Genomic DNA, 12,414 nt, shown 5'->3' on the forward strand with positions numbered 1-12,414 from the left:
AATTACTTACTACTATATAATATATGACATAAAATACTTCTAATAGAATCAAGTTTTAACTCCAAGAAACGACTACATTTTCTAAGTGTCAATGAAGTAATAACATTTAACAAGAAAGATAATACCAACAATATGCAAGTAACTTGATAGTAATGTGTTGAATTATTAAATTCAATCGCATGATGAATATGTCACTCAAACAACAAAAAGCAATTCATAACACTAATGAAGAAGCAATTTCATTATTGAGTTTTATCGATTCTTACCTAGGCAAAATGAATGGCGTACCTGGAGAACTTTTGAATAATTTTGTAGATGAAGAATTCAGAAAAATATTACTACCTGTGAATGTGGTTAGCAACGCGTTATGTGTAAGAAAATTTTATATAACAGATGGCTTCATTACGCCCAACACAAAACAGGATGTGGTATACACAGTTCTTGGGTTGTTAATCGAATATTTCTTGTTAATCCGTATTATTGTAAGCTTCATGGACACTTTCGACCAGAATCCTCTTAAGTACATCTATATCAGTGTTTATAGCAGCTATGCAGTCAGTTTCACAATTATCTCCATTCTCAACTTCTATCAGAGCGAAATAAATGTCAATATTGTTTTGAAGATACAGGAAATTGAGAACTTTCTGCCTAACGATAAGAAAATGATGAAGATTTTACTATGGATGTTTTACTTTATGATGTGCCTGACTTACTCCTTAATGTTTATCGCGAAGACGTTGTGGCGGAATGACTGGAGTCTTCTCAGGGGTTTTTATATACTGTCGACTATAATTTTCGATTTGGAAATACAATATTCGTTGGTCGTCTTTTTCTTCTTGTCAATTAAGCTCAAAAGGCTGAACGAAATCCTCATTGTCAATAAAAATAATGATGAAAACGATCAGCACATAACTGAAGGAATGTATACAGCGTTTAAAAATATATCGGATGCTTACGTCATGCTTGTACATACTTCAAAATTTAAGGTAGAGTTTTGAAATCTATATATATAGAAAAGAAAGTCGTGTTAGTTACTCCACTTATAACTCAAGAACGGCTGAACCGATTTAGCTGAAAATTGGCAAGGAGGTAGTTTAGAGCCAGGAGAAGGACATAGGATACTAAATATGTACCACGGGCGAAGCCGGGGCGGACCACTAGTAATTAAATATAAATGTATTAGTTGCTATAGAAGATAATAATGGGCCCTCTTCACAATCGAGAGCGTTGGCCTAACAAATGATGGGTAGTGGATGTTTGCCGCAGTTACGGACAGTCTACACTGACGCCGATCATAGAAATTTAGGCCCTCTACAATATCGTGATTGCCTCTATTCGCCCAATGCTGCCGATAGTGAATCGTATAGGAGCTACCAACGTTGACAAGTGAGCATTTTAGTATAGTTGGTTCTTTGATATACTGTTCCTCTAGCTATTTCGGTTAGAGTCCGCGCAGTCTGGCTGGCCGGAGTGGTTGCGTTCAGTAGTGCGCATCTTATCTGCACAGGAAATTATCCTTAATTTAAAGTCATTTTTTAACGCGTAATTTTTAAACTTTTGCCTTTAGATAGATCCATCAATCATAATTTTTTTATTGCAAGACGTTTTTTTCGTTGTAAAATAGGTGCCAGACGCAATTTTTAATTTCGTTTTTATAAAAAATTCAAATTATTTTAGAATGTCTGTACATTTAATATTATGTTCTTCAAACATAATATAATCTAAAATTAATTAGCCAGACGCTAATTCGATTGTTAAGTATTAAATAATGTGTATAAATAAAAAAAAGTAATGAAGCATGCAGCTCATCAGCTAGTGTATTTTAACTATGCGACAGGAAATAATTGCAAGAATACAATATTATTTACACTTGTTCTTATAAATAAAAGCTTAAATGAAAAAAAATAAACATAAAAGTGAAAAATAAATTAAAGTTACCATACATTGAAAAGAATGGAATAAAAACTTTATCAATGAAGGTTAAACAATTACATTGTTAAATTTAAAAAGCCATCTTCATAATCATCATCATCATCATCTTTCCTCACACTGTCAGAATTATTTATGTTATCGTCTAAGGAATTGTTATTGTTTTCCAATATTCCATCATCTGTAAACAACTAGAAAGTTTGTTTCAATATTATTGATGTACACACGTACACACACACAACACACACACACCACACCACACACGACACACACACGTGAACACACACACACACGCATGTTTAAGTTTGTATTGAATTTAACTAAAGTAGTTAGCATGAATTTATATAGGTAGGTATACTAGCGGTCCGCCCCGGCTTCGCCCGTGGTACCTACATGTATAAACAGCTATCCTATCTCTCAAGTTGAATCGAACTGCACATGGTGTGCGAATTTTATTATAATCGGTTAAGTGGTTTAGGAGTCCATTGAGGACAAACATTATGACACGAGATTTATGTATATATATTAAGAATTAAGATTAATGAATTAATATTGTTATCATCATCACTACATAGTAGGTATAAAAAAAAGTCGCTTTCTCTGTCCCTATGTCTCTTTAAATCTTTGAAACTACGCAACGGATTTTGATGTGGTTTTTTTAAATAGATAGAGTGATTCAATAGGGAGGTTTATATGTATAATAACATCCATTAAATAGTGGAGAAGTACCTACTGTTATTTTTGAGGTTTCTAATGTGATTACGTAAATAATTACAATTTTTCCACTTACAGTGCAAACGGAGGCACCCTACGAGTTTTTTCAAAATAATGTACTAACTACATTGAAAAGGTCTACAGAAAAGTCCGTGATGGTATATGTCTATCTCTTATGGATAACCCACAATAACTTTTTTTATCATTTACTTTTTACGACAAATAATGGCTAATTTTCGAAGCGATTTTAACCAATACAGCATTAATCCTTAACCAATTAAAGACCTTGAATACATTGTTCATTTAATATAGATCTATATGGCCTTTTACACATGGATTTCAGTGAATATTTTCGAAGATATTACAGATTTAAAAATTGCGGGACGTAGCGTTTGCGGCGGTACCAGCCGGCCGCCCGGCTATATCTACACTAATATTATAAAGAGGAAAGCTTTGTTTGTTTGTTTGTTTGATTGTAATGAATAGGCTCATAAACTACTGAACCGATTTTAAAAATTCTTTCACCATTCGAAAGCTACATTATCCACGAGTAACATAGGCTAGGTTTTATCCCGGAAATCCCACGGGAACGGGAACTATGCGGGTTTTTCTTTGAAAACGCGGGCGAAGCCGCAGGCGGAAAGCTAGTATTTTATACCCGTGCGAAGCCGGAGCGGGCCGCTATGTTTTTATATTCAACGTTCACAGTTTTTCTGTAGTGTACATATTTAGCGATTATTGCACCCGTGCGAAGCCAGGGCCGGGCGGGTCGCTAGTTAATATTAGATATATATTAGAAAATTTAACTTGTATTGGCAACACTGTATTTTGTTTGTGGTTCTTTTTCTTCTTGTACGCGGTGTGTAATGTGTGGTATTAGGCAATGTGCTATTGGAAACAATATACATAAGTTTATGTAATCGCTGTTTTCATTTAAACCCATAACTTAATAGATAAGTAATAAAAAAATTGTTTTGTATAGAAGATTGTTGATGTACCCTAATAGTTTATTTTTTAGCCTAAGGAATAAAATGTACCAATGGAAGGTACTTGTTCCCACAACACAGGGAATCCTAGAGTAGGAACAATTCAATTTCTATGCATCTTAGGTATATTTTCGAAAAAAAGAAGTTATTTTTTATTGTTATTTAATTTTCGCGGCCGACCCTTTCTATCTCTCTTGCACTTTAAACTATCTCTCCATATACACAATCATCAAATTGTTATACTTACCTACTTTCACTACGTTTTTATTTGTACATATTTAATACTTAACAATCGAATTAGCGTCTGGCTAATTAATTTTAGATTATATTATGTTTGAAGAACATAATATGAAATTTACAGACATTCTAAAATAATTTGAATTTTTTATAAAAACGAAATTAAAAATTGCGTCTGGCACCTATTTTACAACGAAAAAAACGTCTTGCAATAAAAAAATTATGATTGATGGATCTATCTAAAGGCAAAAGTTTAAAAATTACGCGTTAAAAAATGACTTTAAATTAAGGATAATTTCCTGTGCAGATAAGATGCGCACTACTGAACGCAACCACTCCGGCCAGCCAGACTGCGCGGACTCTAACCGAAATAGCTAGAGGAACAATATATCAAAAAACCAGCTATACTAAAATGACTTCTTTTTCAACGTTAATAGCTCCCGTACCAGAAGAGGGTCGATTAAGACTCGAAAATCATGGATTGGAGTACAATAATTAACGAAATGTTTCACACTGAGTGCAAAGCTAACCTTACTTTTAAGTTTTAACTCAGTTAGGTTTCTTGCGTGATTGTCTCAATGAAATCTTCTGTCACCTGTATATAAATTACAGTGCAGATAAATTCGTAAATAACAGAATCTTTAATTTTCAGGTTTTATTTCATTTTGCCTCCATGTTCCTGCTGACTTTGAGTTATGTCGAAATATATTTGTTATCGTCATCAAAGGTAATAAAGAAAACTTTTACATATCAATCTAGCTTCATACTATTTAGAAATTAAAGATTTAAACGGATTTTAAACGCGATTTAAAATCCGTTAAAAGGGGAGATTAAGATGTTATACGTCTTGATGGTTATCAAAAATTGCTATTTGTGAACTACCCTCACACAGTATATGGAGTACCGATTGGTATACTTGGATAGGTACGCGATTAGAGTCTCTATAATATATTATGTAAGAGATATAATCGCGTGCCATCGGGATACCGTGGTATACCCACCGCCGAATACCGCTCTAGTTTGAATAGGCCTATATTATTTTTTAAACAATTTTTCACAGATGACTAGAACCAGTTTAGTTAATCAGCTATATAGTATTGCATTGTGGATGTTTAAAGGTTCCGTATCTGAAATAGCATTTTGTGTGGCGCTAGAAATGTTTTACAAGCAAACACAGCACGCAAGAATGAATCTTATCTGCTTCACATTAAGTTCATATTCACGTAAGTTTATTATTATCTAGTTTATTTCATGTAAAGGGAAAACCGCAGAATAAAGCTATGTAGTCCAAAAGAATGCGGTATAATCTAATTGTTTCAAAACAACATTAATTAAAATATTAATCTATTTAATAGCCATAAAATACAATTTATTATATGAAATTTCAAGAAACTATTTTTGCCAAAGAAACTTATTATGTTAAATATAATTGAATTATTGCATCACCGATTATTGCATCCTCCAAACGTATTATTTTAACGAAATTTCCTTACTGTTATCTACCAATTATTATTAACTACAGCTAGCGGTCCGCCTCGGCTTCACCCGTGGTACATATTTTCGTTTTCTCTACTTAAGAACCATCCTCGTACCTACTTAAGGGAATATAATAAAAAAGAATTATCGAAATCGGTCGACCCGTTCACACGTGATGCCGTGACCAAGGAAAACGGGTTTCATTTTTATTTATATAGATAGATAACGATTTCGCAAATTATTACCTATTCTAAATTTTTTTCAGGTCAAACCAGGAGGTACGCAAAGAATATGCTACGAATGATAAAGTTTCGATTAACAAAACTGAACGCCTCCGAGTTTCTTATAGTCGACGCTGTACTACCACTGCACTTTGTATCTTTGGTTACTAATTATGCCATTGTATTAGTACAATTTGCGCTATATTAATAAAAATCTGAAATTCAAACTTTTTTTATTCAAAACTTATTTTAAATTTTATTCAGTCAAATATAATCTATACTAATATTATAAATGCGAAAGTAACTCTGTCTGTCTGTCTGTTACTCAATTACACCTAAACTACTGAACCAATTTTCATGAAATTTGGTATGGAGATATTTTGATACCCGAGAAAGGACATAGGCTACCTTTTATTGCGATTTCGCTTCGCCCGTGGTTATTTATGTACCACGGGCGAAGCCGGGGCGGACCTCTAGTAGGTAATAAACCACAGGATTGGAAAGCAATTTCTTCAGAGCAGAGAAAAGAGCAAGAAAGTTTGAAATTTTTTTTTTACTTTCAATTAATGTTTATAGTTAAAAAAAGTTTGTATGTTTTTCTCGACCTTGATACTAGAATAACTGTATGGTTTCATAGATGTATAAGTTACTAGCTGTGCCCCGCGGTTTTACCCGCGTTCCTACGCTCCTATTTGTCTTATGATATTCTATAGCCTTCCTATATAAATGGACTATCTAACAGTGAAATAATTTTTCAAAACAGACCCGAGATTAGTGTGTTCAAACAAACAAACAAACTCTTCAGATTCAAAATATTAGTATAGATTATTACTTCCACCCTTTTATTTCCAGCTGGCAAAATTACTGTATTCATCTTTCGCTCCATAAACCTTTCATCTAGTGAGTATATAATTGCGTAAATCTAATACTTCTTCAATTCAAACATAGTTAGACACAAAGTCCATCTGTCTGTACGTCACAAGCGGTCAATTGGTTTGCGCACATTAATTGACGAAGCCATTTCGTAATTGGTTCCTGCAGTTGCTACCGTATACAGTATTTGAGATAAAGATTCATCTTTTAGAACAATCTTATATATAAAAATGTGTTGGTAAGCGAATAACTCGAGAACGGCTGAACCGATTTCGATAATTCTTTTTTTATTATATTCCTTGAAGTACGAGGATGGTTCTTATGTAGAGAAAACGTAAATATGCACCACGGGCGAAGCCGGGGCGGACCGCTAGTATCTTATATATAAAAATGAATCGCAAAATGTGTTGGTAAGCGCATAACTCGAGAACGGCTGAACCGATTTCGATAATTCTTTTTTTAATATATTCCTTGAAGTAAGAGGATGGTTTTTATGTAGAGAAAACGTAAATATGTACCACGGGCGAAGCCGGGGCGGACCGCTAGTTTCTGATAAAGTTATAGCTTTATAATTGATATGTCAGAAATAATACATTTAATACGTACTAGCTTTCCACCCGCGGCTTCACTCGCGTAGTAAACGGAGATCACACATAGAAAAATCCCCGATTTTGAAACATTGTTTATTGGTGCTCTTCTCCTGTTTTTCTTAGCGTGATGATATATAGCCTTCCTCGATAAATGTGCTATCTAAAACCGAAATAATTTTTCAAATCGGACCAGTAGTTCTTGAGATTAGCGCGTTCAAACAAACTCTTTAGCATTATAATATTAAAATATTAGTAAAGATGTGTTATCCTGGAGGAACAAACAACAACTTTTGCGTTTATAATGTTAGTAGAATAATGACTAATAGAAATAATGAGACTATTTTATAAGAACAGTAGCTAATCGACTGTTTACAAGAGTTTTTAAATTACTAAATCTAAATGGTATTACTAGTAGTCTCTGTTTATAAGGTTCAATTCCACTTCTACTCATGCGTAACCGACCTTTACTGAGATCACTCGTCCATTCTACACCATATGACTTCATATTGAATGATACCTAATTACCTACTACCTACTAGATTTTTAATTCACATAAGTTATTTAACTAAGATTAGGAAAGCAGTATTAATAAGTATTCCTAGTAGTTGGGTAGTTCTGTTGAAGAACGAGATTCCTACATCAGTAAGGTAAAAATTATCTACTTGTATGGGACTTCTGAAAATATATAATAGATAGGAATAGGTATAGCACATAGGAACACACTGTTTTTGTTTTTCTTCGATCTTTTGCATTTAAAAATTACTGGGATAGTATTATTATATTTAGTGGGATAGTAGAGCAGATTTCTAAGTTTGACTTTGATTCTTCTCTATAAATTAGATACCTACTATAAAAGTCACTGTAATAATAAGATATTGTAAAAACCTCGCTTCATAGTCGTAATATATAATCTGTAACTTTTGGTGGATTTTTATCTTTATTTTTTATTAATAAAGAATTTTATTCTTATTTATCGGAATTTTTGATAAATAGTATCTAGGTATGTGATTTTATTGATAAACCTTTTATTATATTTCTTCTATCTTAGTATTGTAAAAATACATTTTTGATGACTAAATAGATTAAGATTTTCTATGTATCGTTAAAATTACTTCTGATAAATGACTTAATCTAACTTAAATTAATTACACTTTACAAAACGTGTTCCAATATTAGGATAATCAGATAAAAAGGCAAATCACACGTTATTTTCATTAAACACAACATTGGCACTATTTTCTTTAAACATTTTATTGGTAAAATACATTTACTGACAGAGGCGGTAGAGCATCATCAGTTTTCTTAATATATAATATTATTTTATATTTTATATACGCCTTGCCTTCAATCGAATTATAAGTAAAAAGCTGTTCAATAAAATTATGAGTAAAAATGTGTAGATACCTAGGTTACCAACATAATATTTTGATCTTCAAAAAATAACGCACACACGTTTACGTCAAATATGGCATGTTTCAACTACATATTATGAGCGTTATAGAGACAACAAAACTAAAATGTGGCTAATTAGTAATTAGCCACATTCAACGTGCCACTCCCGGAGTGCCAAACCTATCTACACCTTGTTTATAATATCATTACGTGTCCCCTAGTAATTTGTAGCAGTAGTAAACATATCAATCCTTGGTGGAAGGAAACATCATATATGAGGGTCCATAAATACTAATAACAATTGTCTGTCAGTAGGTTATTGCTCGTGCTATGGGTTGAGATTTTTCTTCGTACATTTAGGGTCAGAAAGATTCGTTACTGATATAGGTAGCAGTTGTAAATGATGTCCTTTAGGTAGGTAAATGTTTTATTTCTAACGTTTTTTGTAGGAGCTGAGAGATTTTTATGTAATTTCATTTATATTATTTTAAATACGCTTTCATTAGCCTCACCTGTATGTTTGTAAGTAAACGACTCCTAGACTCGCTTTTGACCTACTTTAAAAGAACAAACTTTGTACACATAATATTTGTAACATGTTATAATTTCATGAGATTAAGCGAGTGTTTAGTTTTTTTTACTATATTAATTATTTAAATGAAATATCACTACATAGTATAAAACAAAGTCGCTTTCTCTGTCCCTATGTCCCTATGTATACTTAAATCTTTAAAACTATGCAACGGAATTTGATGAGGGTTTTTTTAATAGATAGAGTGATTCACGAGGAAGGTTTTAGTATATTATCTATATTTTTTAGGTTTTATACAACGCGGGCGAAGCCGCGGGCGGAAAGCTAGAACTGATAATAGTACACTGTACATTATAGTACCTATATTGCTTAAAATAGTATCTTAGTTTAAACCTAAATATTATTATCCCAGATAATTTTAATCATTGCAACAGATTAAGAATTCAGAAATTATTATTTGTCATATCCATTAATCGAAATCAATCTACACTTTAGTATTATCTGTTTTCGCACTTTTCGATTATAATAAAAGATAATATTGTTTTTGAAATAGGCGCAGATTGAAGTTTATTTATAAATTATCGTAACGATGTCTTAATTACTTTATCCATTTACTTGAATGTATAGATAATACAGGCATTAGTATTATGAAGATACGACGTATTAAGGGGCCATGCTACGAAATGTATGTTTCTAAATCATGGTTTTTGGATAGAAATCATCATATTTAAAATCCTAAAAAAATATATAGCACAGATAAACGTTTGATCTAGTGACTTTTTTGGATAAAAACACAATATTAAACATTTGACTCGATCAAAAAAAAATCAGAAGTAACATCGATTTTAAAAGCATAATCAGTTTTATGAGAATTAGGGGAACGCTATGTTTATGAAAATTTTACATTTCATTTACTAATCAGGTTTTACAGGGAAATTTTTGGATAGATTTTTAATTTAGCCCTTATTTTTTTCTATATAAAATATAATACGTAAAATGCGACTCGCGCGCACCACGTCAGTGCAGCCAGAGTCCAGCCGGACGTTATCGAGGGATGACCTGTGCTAGTTTTGCTCCCGACCACGTTGCAGTCGCCGCTCGCGTATTAGAACCGAGCGGCGAGTAAAACGGCGAGCATGTCACGGTATAAATAAATCAGTAGTTTGATTTTGTTAGTTATCCTAGGATTATTGTTGTAAATATAAATTAACTTCTTATTCTATACTATTAAACGAACAATATTTGTTTGTAAATACAGTGTGGAAATTTTCGATGGGCCCTGGGTGAAAGTACTAGAAATACTGGAGATAGCAAATTTCCTTTATTTTTAAAAAGAAATAGAACTGCATTCAAAGATTTTCAAAAATTCATTTTCTTCGACCGGGAATCGAAAGAACTATTAAAACCGCATCAAAATCCGTTGCGTAGTTTCAAAGATTTAAGCGTACAAAGGGACATAGGGACAGTGAAAGCGACTTTGTTTTATACTATGTAGTGATTTAAAATTATGTTTTAAAAATTACCTTGCCTGAGATCCTCTTTTTTATGGGTTGTTGAATAGGAATAGCGGCAAAGTTTTGAAGTACTAGTAGAAAGACTATTATGATGTTGGTTGATCTGTATTCAATGAGTATGACAAATATTATTTTTTATGAAACAACAATCCAAGATGGCGCCGACGAAAATTTGACTTTTTTCGTGATGGGTGTCATTTTCATGGTTTTTGGGGTAGCAATTAACGAATATGAGGTCAAAACTATAATCCAAGATGGCGCCGACGAAAATTTTACATCTTTTCGTCATGGGTGTCATTTTCATGGTTTTTGGGGTAGCTATTAACCAATATGAGGTCAAAACTAAAATCCAAGATGGCGCCGACGAAAATTTTACATCTTTTCGTCATGGGTGTCATTTTCATGGTTTTTGGGGTAGCTATTAACGAATATGAGGTCAAAACTAAAATCCAAGATGGCGCCGACGAAAATTTTACATCTTTTCGTCATGGGTGTCATTTTCATGGTTTTTGGGGTAGCTATTAACGAATATGAGGTCAAAACTATAATCCAAGATGGCGCCGTCGAAAATTTTACATCTTTTCGTCATGGGTGTCATTTTCATGGGTTTTGGGGTAGCTATTAACCAATATGAGGTCAAAACTAAAATCCAAGATGGCGCCGACGAAAATTTTACATCTTTTCGTCATGGGTGTCATTTTCATGGTTATTGGGGTAGCTATTAACCAATATGAGGTCAAAACTAAAATTCAAGATGGCGCGGACGAAAACTTTACATCTTTTCGTCACGGGTGTCATTTTCAAGGTTTCTGAATTCTGCTCGAAAAATATGTAAACGGTTGTAAGAAAAATATACCAAATTATCGACGGTAACATTGGGGATTTGTAAATAGCTGTCTCAAAAACCTTGAAAATGAAACTCATGCCGTAAAGATGTAAAATTTTCGTCGACACCATCTTGGATTTTAGTTTTGACCTCATATTGGTTAATAGCTACCCCAAAAACCATGAAAATGACACCCGTGACGAAATTTTGTCAAATTTTCGTCGGCGCCATTTTGGATTTTAGATTTGACCTCATATTGATTAATAGCTACTCCAACTCTTTGAAAATGACACCCATGACGAAAACATTTCAAATTTTCGTCGGCGCCATCTTGGATTTTAGTTTTGACCTCATATTGGTTAATCGCTACCCCAAAAACCACCCACATTTGCTACTTAGGAAAAGTTCAGATTTAAAGAAGACAGGTAATGTGACGAATATAATTTATTTCATTCCGACCGTTTCTCGGAATAACATACATTTACTAAGAAGGGTTTAATATATTGCCGGTAACATAATATTATGATGTATGATAATAATTAATAATTCATAAAAAAGTATTTTATACATTTCTTAAAAAGCTTCGATATTGTATACAATAATACAAATCATTAATTGATTATTATTCAAATTGTTGTAAAATAGTCACACTTTTTTAAGTTGGTTGAATACACTAACTTACTTATTACATACTTATATTCAATTATTATTTTGCCTTTTTTATTTGTTTTACTTTTAATTATTATTACCAATATTTTCAGAAGAAAATAAATTAATGTATCCAGAACGAGAGTTTCATTTTAAACTTTAAATGTATGTATAAAATAGACCAAAAAATTTTTACGAGAAATTAACAATAAATTATCTTTTATATTGTTTCTATCGATTTGAATAATAAAATAAAATTTGAAAAAGGAATGTTTCCTTTCAGAAAAATTTGCTATCCCTAGTATTTCAAGTACTTTCCATTCAGGGCACATCGAAAATTTCCACACTGTATATATACAAACAAATATATAAATATGCAAATATTGCTCGTTTAATGGTATAGGATAAGTAGTAAATTTATTTATCAACAACATTCCTACGATAGCAAATAAAATCGAACTACTGATTTATTTATA

At 32.4% G+C, this 12,414-nt stretch overlaps 2 protein-coding genes across 2 annotated transcripts in view; both read left to right on the forward strand.

Annotated features, from left to right (window-relative positions):
* Positions 1-12,414, forward strand: part of LOC149897470 (serine protease inhibitor dipetalogastin) — a 211,886-nt gene that overhangs the window by 159,802 nt on the left and 39,670 nt on the right. The window lies entirely within an intron of this gene.
* LOC149897480 (uncharacterized) lies at positions 251-5,771 on the forward strand. The gene is made up of 4 exons (XM_090116510.1): positions 251-986; positions 4,519-4,593; positions 4,927-5,089; positions 5,608-5,771. The coding sequence occupies exons 1-4, from the start codon at positions 276-278 to the stop codon at positions 5,769-5,771; spliced, it is 1,113 nt and encodes a 370-aa protein (XP_089972636.1). The 5' UTR covers positions 251-275.

The sequence above is a fragment of the Colias eurytheme genome, chromosome 25 (genome assembly GCF_061535395.1).
Source record: "Colias eurytheme isolate Ceu_HAF_F1 chromosome 25, ilColEury1 Martin Lab GWU primary, whole genome shotgun sequence".
Lineage (NCBI taxonomy): Eukaryota > Metazoa > Arthropoda > Insecta > Lepidoptera > Pieridae > Colias > Colias eurytheme.